The 20,294-nt window shown below is 36.0% G+C and overlaps 2 protein-coding genes across 21 annotated transcripts in view; one reads left to right on the plus strand and one right to left on the minus strand.

Annotated features, from left to right (window-relative positions):
• PCGF5 (polycomb group ring finger 5) overlaps positions 1-20,294 on the plus strand; it is a 130,894-nt gene that overhangs the window by 74,825 nt on the left and 35,775 nt on the right. For 11 of the 18 annotated variants that reach the window (XR_013398127.1, XR_013398126.1, XM_077946753.1 and 8 more), the window contains 4 exons: positions 1,994-2,090; positions 10,003-10,058; positions 10,157-10,216; positions 12,764-12,912. Coding sequence is in view for 15 of the 18 variants with exons in the window: in XM_077946753.1 (XP_077802879.1) it covers positions 1,994-2,090; positions 10,003-10,058; positions 10,157-10,216; positions 12,764-12,912 (362 nt within the window). In the remaining 3 variants the exon portion in view is untranslated. The remainder of the gene's footprint in view (positions 1-1,993; positions 2,091-10,002; positions 10,059-10,156; positions 10,217-12,763; positions 12,913-20,294) is intronic. The other 7 variants (XR_013398128.1, XM_077946755.1, XM_077946761.1 and 4 more) reach the window with 1 other exon arrangement.
• The window catches only part of LOC144331172 (uncharacterized), a 150,487-nt gene continuing 137,223 nt past the window's right edge, over positions 7,031-20,294 (minus strand). Inside the window, exon 4 of one of the 3 annotated variants that reach the window (XR_013398130.1) lies at positions 7,031-9,582. The gene's annotated coding sequence lies outside the window, so the exon portion shown is untranslated. The remainder of the gene's footprint in view (positions 9,583-20,294) is intronic. The other 2 variants (XR_013398129.1, XR_013398131.1) reach the window with 2 other exon arrangements.

Genomic DNA, 20,294 nt, shown 5'->3' on the forward strand with positions numbered 1-20,294 from the left:
AAAATCCCTCCACTCTTGTTTCTCTCTCTCTCTCGCTCTCTCTTTCTCTCTCTCTCTCTCTCTTTCTTTCTTTCTTTCTTTCCCTCTTTCCCTCTTTCCCTCTTTCCCAATTTCAGAGACTTATCTAGCATCCCTGGGAAAAGAGCAAATACCAGCAATCTTCTGAAGGAATTCAGCTTCTCTGTGTTCTACTTCAACATGGCATAATAAGGCAGTCCTCTCTTCCCAAAGATTATTTTGACTTGAGAAGACATTTAGAAACCCTTTTGGGGACAAGAAATTTGGGAAGAAGGCAAAGTATTCAATTGTACATAATAGGTCTAGGCTAAGCTTTTTATATCTAAGCTTTTTATTTTTTTAAGGTTTTTAAGGTTTTATTTTTTAAGATATTTATTTATTTTGATAATGTCTTTTACCCACATTTTGTGAGAACTATCGTGAAGGCAATGTTATCCTAATAGCTGTGTGTAATGGTGAAAAGAGGTAGAGAGTACGGGATTCAGGTACATTCATCCAACAAAACACTGCTCAAATGTCACCAACTTAGGGGTTGCTAAGAGGTCCTATCCTGTGATCACTTTATTTAAAATAGCTGCTACCTCCCAGCACCCTGTCTCTACCTTCTTTTTTGGAGGCGGAGGGGCAGGCAGGTAAAAATACCACTTATCACTAACTAAAATTATTTGTTTGCCTTCCTAAATAAAGTATAGGCTCCATAAGAATTTGGGCTTTGTTTTGTTGGCCCCTGCATCCCCAACTCCTAATATAATGTCTAGCATTCAGTAAATTCCTATTGAATCAATGAATAAATAAACAAAAGGAAATTCTGCTAATTTCTGTATGTACTAAATGATTTTAAAATTGGACACCTGGTAGAGTTCTTCCATGGCCATTGTTGCTTTGGCCAGTATGTGTGATGCGTTCGGATTTTCAAACCTAATCTCACTTGTAAGAATCCTAGTGTTTAGTTTTGACCAATCATTTTGGGAAACTTTTAGATAGTGTCAATCATGAGGAGTGAGAAAGAAGTAGCTTGAAATGCAGCTGTGAATGGGGAGTAGGAGAGCCAATCTATGCCATGTGAAAACTTCAGGTTATACAGGGTAATAGAATGGAGAAGGAGTATTGGGATGAGGAACTGAATTAATATTTTATAGCTCAGGTACTGTAAATTTTGTCTAAAATTTTGGGGCAAAACATTGGCATAATGTGTAGTAGAAGCTTAGTTGAAAGATGAGAGAGATTTATAGCCAGAGAGATTAGTAGTATTTGTAGGAAATGTGGGCTATATAGGCTTGTGGCCCCAAATCCACAAGTCATATTTCCATTGTCTTTGTTTAGAATCTTTATTTGAAATTTTATTTATCCCTGTCAGTTTTTCAGTCATTCTTCCAATGTACCTCATGCCTTTGTCCAAACTTGATACCATTATTCATACTTTGTGCTCCATGGAATTATAGTACCTATGAGCAGAAACTCATTACACTCTGCCAAGGCCAGCAAAGTCCATTGTAACTCCCAGTTTTGTCCCTGGCGCACCCTGCCAATAAAAGTAATGCAAACAGGTTGAAAACTCTCAAGTAGTAGTAAGAGTTATTTATGCTGCATTTAAATAAATGTTTAGCAAAGGAAATGAATGCAGACTTAGTTTTTACCTTTTTCTGTCCTTCCTTAAATGAGAAAAATCTATTTTGTGTAAATACACCAGCTTTTTTAGTTTAATATGATGATGAGTAGAGTAGTATTTGGTGTGTGAATGTATTTAAGAAAAAAATAAGCAAAATAGTGTATACTTTTTATTTGTGGCAGTTGACTTTTATTTCAGTTGTGTTTTATTACAGTGTTAACAATTGTAAGGTTTTTGAAGTTTAATTAAATAATGATATTCTACTTGTAGTGGGTAATTTTAAGGTCTGTTTCTAATTACACTTAGTTTAACATTAAATGAGCGTTCATATGATGCATTTTAACCTAAAGTCTTCTTTTTTCTTAGTCTGTAAGACTTGTATTGTTCAGCACTTTGAAGATAGCAATGATTGCCCAAGGTGTGGCAACCAAGTTCATGAGACAAATCCATTAGAAATGTTGAGGTAAGGATGTTATATTTTACAGTTCATCTAATTTACATAAATTGAATAGGCTCTTAATTTTTATTATATGTCATAATATTTCGTGTTGTCTTGACTCAGTTAATATAGGTCTTATGATTTTTATTTTAAAGTATTTTATTAAGGAGTATTAAAAATAAGATTTTACATCTTAAATATTTAAGAAATACATTTCCAAACTAAAAGTATAACTTTCTCTTAGGCTGTAAGAGTGACTTTAGGTTACAGGCATTTTTAGTATTTTAATAGTCTACATTATGTTGAGCTACATGGTAGTAGAAAGAGGGAGAACTCATAGACAGACTAATATTAGGACTATTAATTTTTTAATTTACCGTATATTCAAAAAAGTACACAAACATTTATGTAAAACTTAAAAGTTTTTTTTAAGACTACCATTTACTTATCCCTCAACTTTAGCAGTATAACCATATATATACATACATATAAAATATTTATTTATTTATTTTGAGACAGAGTTTTATTCTTGTTGCCCAGGCTGGAGTGCAATGGTGCGATCTCAGCTCACCACAACCTCTGCCTCCCAGGGTCAGGTGATTCTCCTGCCTCAGCCTCCTGAGTAGCTGGGATTACAGGCATGCGCCATCATGCTAATTTTGTATTTTTAGTAGAGACGGGGTTTCTCCATATTGGTCAGGCTGGTCTCGAACTCCCAACCTCAGGTGATCTGCCTGCCTCAGCCTCCCAAAGTGCTGGGATAAAGGCATGAGCCACCACACCTGGCCTAATCATATATTTTTAAAACTAGAAGTAGTCTATGAGATTCTAATCCAAATCCCTTTTTTCCCAATTAGGAAATTGAAATCTAGAGAAGTGATATGACTTGACTTAAGGTTTCACAGAACACCTGAAATGTCACTTCCCAGCTACAGTCCGTGTGTCCTCACCACTAGACCCATTTTCATTTCATTGTTCCCACCATAGCTCTAAGGTGGATCACCTGTGTATCTTTAAGAAGCTACTCATCTCGAATCCAGTGAAAAGCACAGAAGGGGTCAATTCCAGAGTTAGCTTTTTAGTACTTTTGAACTTAAAAAAAAAAAAAAAAAAGCTACTCATCTAAAGATAGAGCTAGATAGTCTCTGGAACCTTTCATAACTCTCTTATCTGTGTGATATTTGCCATCATTCTATAAATCTGGATTTGCAAATCTTACATTTCAGCCTTTTGATTTTCAATTTTAATGCCTGTTTGGGATAATTTGTCTACAGGTAAATGTCTAGCCCTGTAGTTTTCAAAGTGTGGTCCCCAAACCATTAGTATCATGTTAGAAGTGACAGTTCTCAGACCACACATCAGACATGCTAACTCAGAAACTTTGGGATTGGAGATCACTTAGTTTAGCAAGCTCTCTAGGTGATGCTAATATATGCTAATATGTGGGAACCACTGGTCAACCCTGGTCTGTAATTCTGAGCAAAGCTTGTTCTGGTTGGATTTATATCAGTGCCTCTCAGCCAGGGGTGATTTTGCCCCCGGGATACATTTAGCAATATCTGGAGACATTTTTGATTGTCAGATCTGGGTGAGTGCTCGTGGCATCTAGTAGGCAGGGGCCAGGGATGCTACTAAGCATCCTACAATGCACAGGATAGGCCCCACACAGCAAAATTTATCCAGCCTAAAATGTTAGTAGTACTGGAGTAAAGAAACTGAATAAAGCAAACATTTTCTCTCAAATAATGTTTTTCTTAATTTTAAAATAAAAAACTGTTAATATCCAGTTGTAATGAAAAATTATTACCAACTGTTAATAAAAATTATAATAACTTATTTTTATTAAAATAAAAAAACAGTTAATAAAAACAAGCAGTTAATAATTATTACCTTCTCTGTTCTTAAAGGGCCACATCGTAAGGCAATTTATCTTAATCTTTTGATTCTGACCATTAGATACCTGAAGGAATCCAGTCACTGTTTAATGAAACCTGCTCCCTTGGCTAAAGTATAACATCATACATTTTTAAACTTCTTATTTGGAAATAATTTCAAACTTAGAATCCCCCAAATAAAAGTAGTACAAGAGCCACGTGCATTCTGTTCACCCAGATTAGCCTCTTATTAACATTTTCTCTCGTTTGCTTTATCATGTGCATATGTGCATTGCATGCTTTATTTTTTCTGAACTATTTGAGGGTAAGTTACATGTATCATGGCCCCTTACTCTTAAATGCTTCACTGTATATTTCCTAAGAATAAGGATATTATATTATGTAACCACAGTATGATTGCGTTGGTATAATACTTTAACCTAACTACCATATTCCAGTTTTCTTAATTTATCTAATGATGTCCTTTATAGAGCTCTTTTCTTCCTAAAATCCCACCAAAATTACCACAAAGGAATTTTTTTAAAGACATAAACTCAGAGGTAATAAAAACAAGATATCCTATATCTTTGACACCTAGGATAGCTCCGGAAACATGATAGGTTCTCAATAAACACTTTTTAAAGGATAAGAAGAAATGGTAATAGAAGAGATGTCAGCAGAAACTAAAAGCTAGAAAGCAGACTGGTGGTGGTGATAGTTGAGCAAACCTCAGAGGCCTGAGTATACCAGGAAAGTAAGGAGGTCGTAGGGAGCGGAAGATCTTTCCCAAAGTTTCCTACAGCAGGCTGCTTCTTTTTAGCCAAAACTAGATTACATGACAGTCTCTAGGTAAAGTGATATGGTGGGTTTTGAAATGCTTTAACAAATCATGAATTATCCCTGAAGGTGGCCACATTGCAGCCAGAACGTAATTGGATTTTGTTAGCCAGAAATAAGGGGAATTTAGGCTCCTTCATTAGAAGCCTAAATTGCCTGTGACACATGTAGCAAAAAATTTACCTTCTATATACTTGTTCACAGGAAGTTATTGGGAGATGTGCTGGAGCATAAACCAAGAAAGAATAAATGACTCTAACATAGTAGAGAGGTGAAGGGATATGACAATTGTGCAGCAGACCTGGGGAACAAGCAGTCTGTATTTGTACTGTCCAGTACGGTAGCAATTAGCCACATGTGGCTGTTAAGCACTTTCGATGTTGCTAGTGCAACTGAGGAATGGAATTTCTAATTTAATTTCAATTAAAACCTGAAGCAGTGTAAATATTTTTCCACTAAGTATAACTTTAATGTTCAATAAATAAAAATTACCGAATGTATTATTAAATATATTTTAATATATAGCAAAACATTAAAGTTAGTTTTACATAAAAAGTATAAAGTACTGGTGTTAATGTGCCTACTAAAAATTTAAAATTACATATTTGATTCACACCATATTTCTATTGGACATCACTGATATAGACAATAGAAGGAAGATGGAGAGCTCCATGAGGGGAATCATTCATCAGCAAATATTTACTGGATGCCTGCTATGTCTGGGCACTATTCTAGGTGCTTGAGGTCCATTCACAGACAAAATAAAGATCTTTGCCCTTGTAGATTTAATATTTTTGTAGTGAGAGACATTCAATAAATCATATAATAAGTAACTTATATGGTATGTTAGAAAGTGAAAATTGCAAAGGCAAGAAAGGGGAAAGTGTTGTGGGGTGAGGAGGTCAAGAGTGTGAAGGGAGGGGCAGATGGCAATTTTAAATAAGATGGTGATGATAGGCTTCTGTGAGAAGGTGATATTTAAGCAAAGACTTGGAGACTGTGAGAGGTTAACCATGGGTAGATCTGGGAAAGCATGCCTATTCCAGGTAAAGGAAGCAGCCAGTGCAGAGTGCCTAAGTCAGGAGTGTATCTATGCCTTGTTGGACGACCAGCAAGGAGACCTGGGCAGCTGGGGAACAGTGAGTGAGGGAAAGAATACTGGGCAACAAGAGCAGAGAGATCATGAGATTCCAGATTGTGAAGAGCCATCTAGGCCACTGGAAACATTTTATCTTTCACTCTGAATGAAATGAGGAGCCTCTGCAGGATTTTGGTTGCAGGATTGATCTGATATGAACATTTTGATGACTGTATTGAGAACACCCTGCATATAACAAGGCAAGGGTAGAAGCAGGGAGAACAGTTAGAAAGTAATTGCAGTGACCCTGGTGAGAGGAGGTAGCAGTAGAGGGGACAAGAAGTGCTCGTGTTCTGAATATATTTCGAAAGTAGATCCAGCAAGGTTTGCTGATGGATTGGATATAGGATATGAGATAAAAGAGTTGAACATGACTTTAAGATTTCTGACCTGAGCAACTGGAAGAATGGCGTTGCCATTAACTGAGTTGGGAAGATTAATAATAGAGCAAGGAAGGGGTAGATCAGGACTTCAATTGTGGACATGTTGAGTTATTTCAGAGAAGAGAGAAAGTTGGTAAGCGGATATATGGGTCTGGAACTCAAAGGGAGAGGTCTGGGCTGGAGGAAAACATTTGGTAGTCTTCAACATATAGAAGATCTTTCAAGTTGTGAGGCAGGATGAGATCACTTCAGGGAGTGAGTACAGAGAGACATGAGTCAAGGACCAAGGATTGAGCCCTGGAGAACTCCAGCATTAAGTGTTCAGAGAGAAGAGGAGGAGCCAGCACAAGAAACTGAGAAGGCACAACCAGTGAGGTAGAGGAAAATCCAGGAGTGTGTGGTGCCCTAGAAGTTAAGTGAAGATAGTGTGTATGTCAAAGGAGACAGAGTGATCCACCTGTGTCATTTGTTGTTCATGGCTACAAGTAAGGTGAAGACTGAGAATTGATGATTGGATTTAGCACAATGGAGGTCATCGGCCTTGAAAAGAGCACTTTCTTTAGAGCTGTGAGGCCAAAAACCTAACTGGATTGTTTTAAGAGAGGAAAGGAGGGAGAGGAATTAGCAACAGTGAGTATAGTATTGACAACTCTTTCAAGGAGTTTTACGACAAATGGGAGCAAAGAAATGGGGTGGGGGGTTGGTTGCTGTCAAGTACAGCCAAGAAGGTTCTTTATTTTGTTTTGATATGGGAGAAATAATGGCATATTTGAAGGGAATGATCCAGTAGAAAGCAGAGAGTTAATCATGTTGGAGAGTAGGAAATGGAATCTCACAGCATAAGAGGAGACACTGGTTTTCAATGGGAGCATTGACAAAAAAATTGTAGCAACAGGCAGGTAGACAGCGAGTACATGGTGCAGATGCTGTAGGTAGGTATGGTGGCCGGGGCCTGTGGAAGTTTGTTTTTCATTGCTTTGACATTTTTCATTGAGAAGAAAGTGTTTGTCGGCAAAAATTAAGGATAGAGGAAAGGGATTTGGAGAGTTAGGGAGAGAAAAAAAGCATATTGTCCAGGGGAGTGAGAGAATCAGTGCACTTGTGAGTGTAGTATGATTCCTGGCAAACTTAAAAGCATGTTTGGGTTGTAGTTAGGAATTTGAAGGGGTGTGGTTGTGTTTTTAAGCAGCCATGGGTGCCAGTGCAGAGTTGATGGAAAGTTGGATTTAACCTGAGTTGTACTAAATAATTTTGAGCAAGTAAGAGAGACAAATCAAGGGTACATGTAAGGAAGTGATTTAGTGACTGACCATAGAACAGATTAGTCCTAAATTGGGCTGGAAGGACAGAAAGGACATCAAAGTAGTAAGTAATGTTTCAGAGGCAACGAAATGAAACTAAGTTGGTTCCTGATCTGTTTGTATGTAGTAAGAAGTGCTATTTTTTATGCACTCCTACTATTAAATAGTCTGGGAAAACTTTACGAATGACCTTGTCTTGAGAATAAGGTAGCATTTGGTTTGGTTGGAGAGTACAGAGAGTATTTGAGCCAGGATGCAAAACATGAGGGAGAAAAATGAATTGGAAAAGACAAGGAATTCTTGGGATAATTGAATAAGCCAGTTGGCTAGAGAAGAGAGACAGTGAGCAAATAGTACCAGTTATGGTTTGTAGGTTGAACTCAAGTTATATAAACACATGAAGCCAGGTAATAGGGAGAAATTAGTCCTTGAGCAGGGAACTAACACAATCAGATTAGTACTTTAGGAAGATTCATTATGAGCATGTCTCTGCTCTGCTCAAAGTAGAATGGTAATTAATTGAAGAAATGGAAGAATTGATGGGGGAATAGGTGGGACAGGTACTGAGAGGGAGCTCTAAATGTGTAAATGAAGGGAAGGAAAGAAGTTAATTCTCGTATTTTGAGCTGATTTGGGAGAATTATGGTATCACTTAAAAATTTAATTTAAAAAAGCAAGACAATGACTGGGATACTTAGTATTTTATTGGAGGAGGATAGATGAGACAATCCTGACATAGATTAATAAAAGGAGGTACTTGAAATGTTCAGCATCTGTTAGAAATATGGAACTTGAACTCAGCAGAGAGATGTGATACATAGGCAGGCAGGCAGACAGACAGACAGACAGATAATCTGCCTATATGTTAGTTTTGAAGCCACAAAAGCAGATGAAATCCCTAAGGAAGACAGAACTTAGAAAAGGTCAAAGAGTGCAGAGTACAAAGCAAGGGAGAATATCAGATTTAAAAGTAACTGGGAAAAAGAAAAATACTCAGCAATAAAGAAAGAACAGACTTAAGTAATAAAGAACAGACTTGAAAATTTTAAAAAAAAAAAGGAAGGAAAATTTCAGGGAGGCAGGCGGTGTTAGACAACACTGTCAAACTGCTGCAGAGCAATATAGAAGAAACGTAAACTTAAAAAAGAATTTTTAAGTTTAAATTTTAATTCTAAAAAATTTAAACCTATTCAATATGGAAATTTTGAATGATTCGGAGAGTTCAGTAGAGTAAAAGAAGCAAAACAGAGTATGTGACAGAAACAATGTAGGTTTTATTTTCACATTTTTTTCCAGTTAGAAGAAAAAATTGAGAAACAGAATAATAGTTTGAAAAGAGTTAATGAGTTAAGAAAGGTTTTGCTTTTTTTTGGGTTTTTTTGTTTTTGTTTTTGTTTTAAGATGTGAGAAACCTCTGTGTGTTTGTAGTCTTGTTGAAGAGTAATGTTGTTGAGCAGGATGAAGGAGATGAGGCAGGAAGCGGGTGTTGTGGGGGCAAGAGAATGGGATTGAAGACAAAAAGCCATGAAAAAGATGAGTTATATGGCAGGAAAGAAAATAAGAAAAATGTCAAGATAAATATTTAAAGTTTTCATTTCAGAAGGTAGAACAATAAAGTGGTCTAAATTTCTCAGAAGAGAGGAATGGAGATTATTTCCTTTAGGGGAAAGAGCCAGAGCTGTGGTAGAGATTTTGAGAATGGGCGTATCAGCTGTTGCTACATAACAGACAACCTCTAAAGTGACACTTGAAAAAGCAAGCATTTATTATTCCTCCTGGTTTGCTGGGTTAGCTGGGTGGTTCTTCTGGTTTTGACTGGGCTCACTCATGCAACTGCAGTTAGCTGCGCATTGGGTAATCTGCTGTGCTGATCTTGGGGGATAGGCTGTCTGTGGACTAGTCTAAAATGGCCTCATCAGGGCAACTTCGCTCTCTTCTACGTGGTCTCTCATCCTCCAGCCTTGTTCTCATGGCAGCAGGATTCTGTAAGAGAGAGAAGTAGAAACAAAAGCATTTGATGCCTCTTAAGGCTTAGGCTTAGGACCAAGCAGTCACTTGTACCACATTCTGCTGGCCTCAACAAGTTTTAAAGCCAGACCATATTTCCAAGGCAGGGAAATAGACTCCATCCTTAGTCAGGGGAGGAATTTCAAAGTCATGCTCAAGAGTGTGGTTATAGACAGAGCTGGGGACTGGGACCATTTTTGTTATCAGTCTACTACTGGGGAAGGCTGTAAATAGGTGTGTTCCATGGATGGAAGAGTGTGGTATAGTAGATGTGCTAAAATTGTGTATGTATTTCGTTATATATATGTATATATGTAAGATACACATCTCAAACTATTTACATGTCAGATTTTGGTGTCTTCATTGTTAGTATTTTCTTTCTCCCCACTTTCGAAGGTTGGACAATACATTAGAGGAAATTATATTTAAGCTGGTCCCTGGACTACGAGAACGTAAGTGGCTCTTTAGGTTCTTGCAGATGTTTGTGTTTTATGAAATCAACATTTCTATTAAAGATTTCTTGACTTTTATACTCTTTCTTTTAAATTAGAAGAACTTGAGCGCGAATCTGAATTTTGGAAGAAAAATAAGCCTCAAGAAAATGGACAAGGTGACTTTTTCTTTGTCTGTTTCTGATAGCATCTCTTAAATTGGTCAGCTTTTCATAGTTTAGGTGAACTAATATCTCTCTTCAGGCTCACATTTTTCCTGCACAAAATTCATGTACCCTTTTATTTACATTATGAACCTTTTTCTATATGAGATTTTATATAAATGATTGTAAATCTGAAGTCACTTTAATTGAAGGTAATTGGAAATAGAGGAAATTGAACTTTGGGAAGGGAAAAGGGAGATAAAAGAGAAAATTGACTAGATGTTTATAGTAGTAATTTCTAGGGAGCTAAAGGAAGCTGAAGTAAGAAATAGCCACAGCTTGCAACTAAACAGTGAAGAGTTTTTGTTCTGTTTATTTTGTATGTTTGTCTCTATAGGAGAGGGAGTTGAGATGTGGCTGAGAGCCAGATCAGGAGATTTTACTATGCTCTGATACTCTGAAATGAAGTTTTTATAAGTAGAGCTCAGGTGATACAAACTTACATGTCATGAAAATTTAGAAAGTATTTCTGGGTGTTTATGGGAATTTTCCCCATCACCTATGCTGCATGTCCATATTTCTCCTCTGGGTCCCAAGAGACTCAGCAATTAGTAATTTTTAATAATAATTTCAGCAAAGGAGCAAACATTACTGAGCAGATAAAGGGCTTTTAGTGTACATACATACAGATATATATATATATATCTGTATTCCACACAAAGGGGTATCTAAAATTATAAGAAAGTATCATTCCCATTGTTTTTTAAATATGAGATTTAATTTAGGATGTCCTAAATATCATTTAAAGTTATTCAGGAATGTGTGTGGGTTCTTATGGGGTCAATTGTGAGTTCAGCCTCCCAATCTTGGTTTTCCCATAAGATCATAGGACTGTCAGTTTTACATGGTTAAAGTGGATGAGATCTCTCTTTTTTAATCTGTAAAATGGAGATTATCATTTTACTAGTTCAACTTAACTGTGTAAGGCTGTTAGAGCAGGGGAAGTTTGAGAATAGTTTTGATGACTAGAATAAGGTAGCAAGAGACTATTTTTTACCTGTAACAAAAAAAAAAAAAAATGGCAAAGAAGCTAAGCCTGACCAAAAAAATGACTTAACTAGGGCTTGTTTTACCCACGTGTATACTGCAATTAAACAATAACAACCAATTATAGTCGTGGTATAGTAAAAATATAGATAAGGCTAATTAAATATTCCAGTTTTTGACTACCTGTTCAAGAGGACAGGAGCCTGAGGGATTGTCATCAGAAGTTATGTGGTAGGTTTACCCTATGATTATATGTATCACAGCTTGACTTGTGAAGAGCTGTAGCCTACTTTGTGAATTTTATCTCCCTTTTCCTATTGTTTCTCCCTTTTTAAGTATTTATGGTATTTGGTCTTTAGCTTGGGTGGAGAATTTGGATTTTTTTTTGGAGCTGGGAGTTTGGTTCATAGAAGGCAAATTCCTATCTATGTATATTCTCTATAAATAGGGAGAAGAAAACATGTAGAAAAAAGAGAACCCACCTCCCCGCTCTATGGTACACCTGTAGTGCTTTTACTACAGTCATCGAAGAGGATCAGGCCTGTCACTTTGCAGGGAGGCTTTTCTACAATGTATTGTTTGGCTAGCTAATTTTTTCAAGTTTTAGCTTAGAGATATCTCATCTGGAAATCGTCCCTGAACCTCTGCTTCACTCCCAGAGTTTGGGTTTATTGTCTCTTTTATATGTGCACGCATAGTCCATTTTACCTCTCCCATCCTATATTCTATATTTGTCTGGTTTTTTCCCTTTTTTTTTTTTTTTTAACTTGCTTTTATTTCATTCCATACCCTGACCACTGTGAGAGAGAGGATGATAGCTCTAGTTTCAGTATTGCTCCCTCAGGCCTTGTATGATGTGTACCCAACACACAGTTAAAGCGACTCCACAGATGAATGGTAAATATAGCTGCATTATTTATAGGCTACAGGTATGTAATAGGTGAAATACATTTGTATATAATATAAAGTATGCCATTCAGATTTCTTTAATGGAGTTGTAATGTTATATATTAATAGCTATATATATGTTAAAAAGCTAATTCATTATACTCGTTTTTTTCACTGGCTGATTTTATGAATATCTAGTAATTGGAAATTTTGAGAACTTTTAACATTTGAAAAGTATTTGCTTTTAATTTGAATATATACCATATATATAAACTTGAGTATAATTTATATATACACATATAAGTAATTTGGAAGTATTTTTATATATCCTGTCCACTTTCTAACATAGTCTAATTACTAATTGTAATCTTTTCTTTTGGCTAAATTCAGCTAGTCTGAATCTTTCATTTGGCTATCTCAATGAGCCTAGAAATCTTAAGCTATGTTAGTAAGTTTCCAGTTTTTTTTTTTTTTTTTTTTTTACAAAATATTTCCATTGTTGAGTTGGTTGGAACATTTTAAAGATACTAAGTTCTTCAAAAACTGCTAGGAAAGTTTTTTAAGTTGATTTTTGTTTCGATGATCAATGTATGATTGTTTAACTTTAAAATCAACTTTGATTTACAGATGATGCTTCAAAAGCTGACAAACCGAAAGTAGATGAAGAAGGTGATGAAAATGAAGATGATAAAGATTATCACAGAAGTGACCCACAAATTGCTATCTGTCTAGATTGTTTACGAAATAACGGGCAATCAGGGGACAATGTAGTAAAGGTGAGTGAACAAGTACTGTGGTATTTTTATGATTAGTTTATAGTAAACCCTTGGTAATTTATTGACAAATTTTCTAACGCTTCAAAATGTTTGTTTTCAAAGTTTTAATTAACATAATTACATAAAATACCATTCTTTGACAATCCTGTGCTTACAAATGGTTACAATTCCCACAACTGAACCGTCCTGGGCCAATGCCACCATCTAGTGGCTAATGCCCAGAATCACACCTCTCTTTCTCCACCTCCTTTTATACCTTTGTTGGGAATTCATATGCATGGTTTCTGTTTTTTAGAGTGGTGACCAACTTAGAGAATTTCATGTCACTAGTAGTTCTAGCCGTTTTATTCATTCTCTTCTAATTTTATCCTTTATTTCTCTATTTTTATTTGCAACTCAACAAGATTTCCATGTCAGAGCTAACATATTTTGTGAATAATTTAATCAATTAGTTTTGAAGTAAAATTAGATGTTGTAAAATGCCTCTGAACTTTTAAATTCCTTGAAGGCCCTCAGTTATTTCCGGTAGAATCTCCATTTCTGGTACTGTTCTCCTCTGCCTCTGCTAATTGAATCTTTCCTTAGAGGATCTTTATAGAAAGTTTAAAACATTCTGCTTTTATTGATTTTCTTTGGTCTTTAAATGGTGTTACTTTAATAATATTTTCAACCTTTTTATTGCAAGCAGCTTTTATTTTTATTACACATCTTCACTACTTTAGCTGTTAGATTTTTGCCACTTTATCCTAGCAAATGTCAGTCACTGAGAATATTGTTTATCTCACTGTATTCTGTGTTTTATTCAAATGCCTATATTCATTGTCTCTAATTTTCTTTTACTTCTTCTGCGTAAATCTGTAAGCTAGTCGGTTGAATTTTTTACTTATATGTTTAGTGGCATTTTCCTACTGGGAAGTGAAAAACAGTTTTTCACTTCAGATCAAGTTTTCCTAGCATCTTATAGCAACATTAATGAGCACAGTAATTCAATGAATATTTATCCACTATGTGAATAGTAGGCAGTGAAGATGTAAGTAGTAAGAAAAAACATCTTTCACTCAAGGAACTGTTAGGTCTTACACATACAAATAGTTAAAATAAGGTAATTTATTTTGTTAAGGGGAATTTATTGGATATGTAATAAAGTGCATCCATATTTACAGAAATGACCACTGTACCTGTTTATCCTTATAATATTTTCAGTTGTTTCTTATGATCTTTCCCAAAAGTCATCTCCCTTTTTGGGAAGTTCTTTTTCATAGAGTTCATGGTCATCCTTTAGCTCTCTAATACATGAGCTAGCTCATAGTGAAAGTTAAATCAATGGAAAGGCTGAATATCTTCTCATAAACAAATGTAAAGTCCACTTCTCTGCATCATTTCTCATATGAAAGTACAAAATATTGAACTTTAGAAATTTATTTGAAAAATTAACCACCCCTGCTTGTTGTTCTCCATTTTCACATCTTTGACACTTTGCTGTTCTAGTTGACCTTTTATCCATTCACTCTTTCCTTTATGGACTTTTCTTCATCCTTGTACCTTCATTCTTAGTTTATAAATTACTTTTACTAAGCTACCCTGGTTCTTCCTTTGTTTCCTGGGCCATTCCTGCTTTGTCTCCACTGGCTCTACTTCTTGCCTTCTACTTGATATATATGAGTATGTCCTAATACTTTCCCTATATCTATTTTAGAAAGTCTTCTCCATTTTCTATGTGGCTTCAACTACGCAAAGGATTTTTTAACTTTTATTTTAGCTTCAGAGGTACACGTGCAGATTTCTTACATAGGTAAATTGCATGTCACAGGTGTGGTATAAGGTTATTTTGTCACCCGGGTAATAAGTATAATACTCAATAGGTAGTTTTTCAATCCTGTCTCTCCGCCTACCATTCCACCTTCAAGTTGAGCCTTGTGTCTGTTGTTCTCTTCTTTATGCAAAGGACTTTTAAGGCCTCATTTCCAACCCTGCTTTTTTTCCCAAGCTCGAATATTATATCTCTATTTTTAAATAGACCAGTTGAGAGTTTCACTAACACCAGAAACTTGACTCATCTAAGTTGTCTAATTCATTACACTTTCATCTAATTTTGGTCCAGACATGCAGTTTCAGTTATGACTACTGTCTTTCAGCCAATCAAATAAGTTCTGAAGCTTGACGTCATCTTTGACCTGTTACTGTTTTCTTTCAGCCAGTCACCAAGTCCTGCAAAATTCCCCCCAGTTTAGTGCTGCTCACCCTTATATCTACATTTTTTAAAGTAGTTATTAAGTGTTTTCTGTACCCTTAATTTTTCTTTTGTTATCCAGGGCTAGGGCCACTTGCCTGAGTGTGTGTAAGGCCCAGAGTAAGGGCCGTGACCAATCTCAGGGTCAGATGGTAAATATTTTAGACTCTGTAGGCCATATGGTCTCTGTTGCAATTTACTCAACTTATTCATTATAGCACTAAAGCAGCACAGACAATAGTAAATGAATGGGCATGGTTGTGTTTCAATAAAACATTACTTATAGAAATTGATGGCCAGCCAGACTTGGCCTGAGGACATGGCCATTGTACAGGCCAAAAGTTTGCCACCTTTTGGCCTGTACAATTAAGTCGTAACTCCTTACATTAGCATTCAAGGCCCTTCATTAACAAGCACCTTTTTAAATAAGTTTATCTCCCATTAAACACATTAGTAAATCCTCCCTTCAAAGCAAGTGATTATCCTTTATGTATGTGTTCGTTCTCTCTCTCTCTCTGTCTTCCCCCCCACTTCGTGTGTGTGTGTGTGCGTGTGTGTGTGTGTGTGTGTGTGTGTGTGTGTGTTGGAGACCATATATCTGACAAAAGATCTGTATCTAGAATATATAAAAGTTTGTGTTACGAATATTTAAGACCTCTAAAACTTTGAACAACCCTTCCTGTTTGGCGTGTTCTTTCCTCTTCCACCATCCTATGCTTCTGTCAAGACCCAAAGATTTTTATTCTTTGTGATGCTTTTCCCAACCTAGTGAATCCCTTTTCTGAAATTCTGTAGTACTTACATTTATCCCTCAATTAGGGATTAGTTTGTTATCTATTAAGGATGTGCCTAAGAGTTCTAGGCACTGATACTATCTTTCAGCCATCTCATTCCTCTGCAGTGGGGTGTGATTCACAAGTGTGGTGGGGCAGTAGTTGCATGTATCATTTATACAGAATACCTACTGCTTTTGTAATACAGAAGTCAAAGTCAACAGTGGGATGTCAATAAAAAGAGTAGAGTAAGTATCTCTGAAAATTCACTTTTCCATAAAAGTATAAAACTACTGGCAAAAATGTTCAGTATCAGCTTTTTCAGAGATCTGATATTAAACAAAGGCTTATAGATGCCTATAGAGCATTTTATCAAAAAGATGACTAACTCTCAGTATAAAAGGTGAGCTTTGTGGCATTTTAACTTGCTTTAGTTCCAGCCCCTGCTCAAATTCTGCAGTAGCCTTGAAAATAACAGCCTGCTTTCCCATTGCAGTCTCTCAGGACCAAAGGAAAAGAATAGAGGTAGAGCTCTTTCAAAGCCTTATTGCCAAAGAATGGTCATTATTTGACCTGTCTGGTTGTTTCCTAGGAGACCCCACTTACAAGATTGTCAGTATTCAACTTGACTTGGAGCTTGCCCCCATGGAAAAAGCCTTCTCTGTTGGTGGGGGAAAGGGGCATTTGTCAAAAACAATTACAGACAAATGTTTCAACTTTACAGCTGCCTGAGGTATAGATAACATTTGGAGCAAACAAGAGGCTAACCAAATAGCTTAAATGGAAGAGCTGGAGAACAAGATGTCCCTAGGAGCTTCAAAAAGCTGTGACATATTCCTTGAAATCTAGAGGGCCATGTGCATATGTAGAGTTGTATGCATGTTCAGGAAAGACCTGAGAAGGCCCTAAGCTCTCACCTCTGCCTGACCTTGAAGTGCTCTGCACGAGTAGGAAGTGAAGACTAAGGCAGAGTTGTCAACACCTTGGTTGAATATTGGTGGTATGCCACCAAACACATACCCAGACCCTTGGCAAAGACTGAGCAACTTAACGGCTCCAGATGTATAAAGAAATCTCTCTTCAATTATTAGCTGACCTCTAGGCAGAAACTTTCATGACTACATATGGTAAAGAATACAGACTTTACGGAATTAGTTTAGGACTGAAGAGCAGGCAGGAATCTGATTTCCAGTACTGCAACATTATATCATTTAAAATGTCTAGTTTCAACAACAACAAAAAAATATGAGAGATACTAACAAATACAATGGTCCCTCAGTATATGTTGGGGATTAATTCCAGGACCCTTCATGGATAACAAAATCTGTAGATCCCATGTCCCTTATATAAAATGGTGTAGTATTTGTACATAACCTGTGCACAGCCTGCTATATACTTTAAATCATCTCTAGATTACTTTTAATACCTAATATAATATAAATGCTATGTAAATAGTTGTTAATACTATGTTATTTTTATTGTATTGTTATTTTTGTTTTTAAAAATATTTTTGATCTGTGATTAATTCACAAATGCAGGACTGCAGTTACAGAGAGCCGATTGTATGACCCATACACAGGAAAATAAGCAGTCAATAGAAACTGTCCCTGAGGAAGCCTAGACATTGTACTTATTAGGCATAGATTTGAAATTATCTATTTAAATATGTACAAAGAACCAAAACCATGGTCTGAGCACCTATATGAAAATATAAGAATGATCTCACCAAATACAGCATATTAAATGTTTTTAAATATTCTAGAGTTGAAAAGTATAGCAACTGAAATGAAAATTTTACTGGTGAGGCTCAACAGCAGACTTGAGCCAAAGGAAAAAAAAAAAAACCTATAAAATTGAAGTTAAATGAATTGAAATTATTCAGTCTGAGAAACAGAAAATAGAATAAAGAAAAATGACCAGGTCCTCAGAGACCTGTAGACATCATCAGGCTTACCAGCATACACATAATGGAAGTTCCAGAAGGAGAGGAAATGGAGAAAAAAGGACAGAAAGTGTATCTGAAGAAATAATGGCCCCAAAAAATCAACTAAATTTGATGAAAATCATTAAGCATCTGAGAAGCTTACAAACTTCAGGTATGATAAATTCAAAGAAATTCATACCTGGGCACATCATAATCAAACTATTGAAAGACAAAGAGAGAATCTTGAAAGCAACAATATAAAGGTGACTCATGCACAAAGGACCCCCAGTAGGGTTAGTAGCCGATTTCTCACCGAGAGCTGTGGAGGATAGAAGGCAATAGGATAATATATGCAGGTGCTCAAAGAAAGAAAACTGTCAACTAGTAAATCTATATTCATCAAAAATCTATAACTTTCCAAAAGGAAGGAGAAATTAAGATAATCCCATGACCTTGGATTTGGCAGTGGATTCTTAGAAATGACACCAAAAGCACAAGCAACAAAAGAAAAGAAATAGATAAATTGGACTTCATTAAAATGTAAAACTCTCGTGTATGAAAGGACACTTAAGAAAGTGAAAAAAGTTATAGAATGGGAAAAATATTTACAAATCATATCTGATAAACCTTTAATATACAGGTATATGAAGAACTCTTATAAATCAACAATGAAAAGATGGCCCAATTTGGAAAAAAGTAGGCTAATGTCTTGAATAGACATTCCTCTAAAGAAGTTATAAAAATGACCAATAAGCACAGGAAAAGTTGCGAAACATCACTAGTCACTGGGGCTCTGCAAATCAAAACCACAACAAGATATCATTTTATACCTACTAGGATGGCCAGAAATTTTTTTTAAGGAAAATAATAAATGTTAGAGAACGTGGACAATTGAAACCTGATACATTGCTAGTGGGAAGGTGAAAGTGCAGCTACTGCAGAAAACAGTTTAGCCGTTCCTCGAAGAGTTGACGTGGTAATTCCACTTCTAAGTATGTGATCATATCCAGTAGTCCCCCCTTATGTGTGGAGCATATGTTCCAAGACCCCCAGTGGATGCTGCAACCACAGATAGTACCAAATAATCCTGTATATACTGGTTTTTTTATTTGATAACTGAGATAGCTAAGTCACTAATGGACAGGTAGCCTATACAGCATGAATATGCTGGGCAAAAGGAGGATTCACAACCTGGGCAGGACAGAGTACGATGCTGCAAGATTTTAACATATTACTCAGAATTGTATGCAGCTTAAAACTTATGAATTATTTCTAGAACTTTCCATTTTGTATTTTTGGACAGTGATACATTGACTGGGTAACTGAAATCAAGGAAAGTGAAACTGCAGATAAGGAGGGACTACTGTATAAAAGAATTGAAAACATGTTCACACAAAATCTTGTATATGTATATTCGTAATAGCATTATTCATAATAGCCAGAAAGTGAAAACAACCAAAATATCTATCAACTGATGAATGGAAAAGCAAAATGAAAGAAAATGTGATACTATTCAGTCATAAACTGCAGTGAAGTACTGATACATGCTACAAAATGGATGAACCTTGACAACTTCATGCTAAGTGAAAGAAGCCAGATACACAAGATCACATATTATGTGATTCCATTTATACGAAATGTCCAGACAAGGATAAAGACAGAAAGTAGATTAGGGTTGTCAGGGACTAGGAAGAGGGAAAATTGTGGAGTGACTGTGAATGGATTTGGGTTACTTTTAAGGATGATGAAAATGTTTTCGAATTAGATCATGGTAATGGTTGTACAACTTTGTGAATAATATAAAAACTATTATTAATCTCTGAAAGATTATGAGTAGTGATACCAACATCATTTCTGGAGATTCTTCCTGATTTCTTGGCAGATGAAAAATACACAAATTAAGAGTCTTCCAGTACAGGTTGAGTATCCCTTATCCAAAATGGTTGGGACCAAAAGTTTTTTGGATTTTGGAATATTTGCATTGTATATACTTACAGCTGAAGCTTCCAAATCTGAAATGAGTTAGTGTCATGTCAGCCCTCAGTTTCAGATTTTGGGACATTTCAGATTTCAGACTGGGATGATCAACCTACACCCCTATATTCTTCTCTGACTTAGGCTGGTAAAACTGTGTTAATGATTCTTTGTAAGCTGTTTGGGGCAAGAAGAAAATTGACAGGAAACCTTGGGATAGTTGAGAAGGTGAACAGATAACAGGGAAGATAGACTTGTACATTTATCGCTTTGTTTTCATGCTGTCTAGAATATCCGTCTTCACATTTGAAATGGGTAGAATATGTGTTGATTTAAATGTAACTTTTTTGTTTTCTTTTAATGGATACTTTATCATCTGTATTGTGACCAGGTTATTATTTGTTAATTTATTTCTGTTGGTCTTTGCCAGGGAATATGTTTTGCTAGGAAAACATCTGCTAGGAAATAAACATTGACTGAA

Source organism: Macaca mulatta, chromosome 9 (assembly GCF_049350105.2).
Source record: "Macaca mulatta isolate MMU2019108-1 chromosome 9, T2T-MMU8v2.0, whole genome shotgun sequence".
NCBI lineage: Eukaryota > Metazoa > Chordata > Mammalia > Primates > Cercopithecidae > Macaca > Macaca mulatta.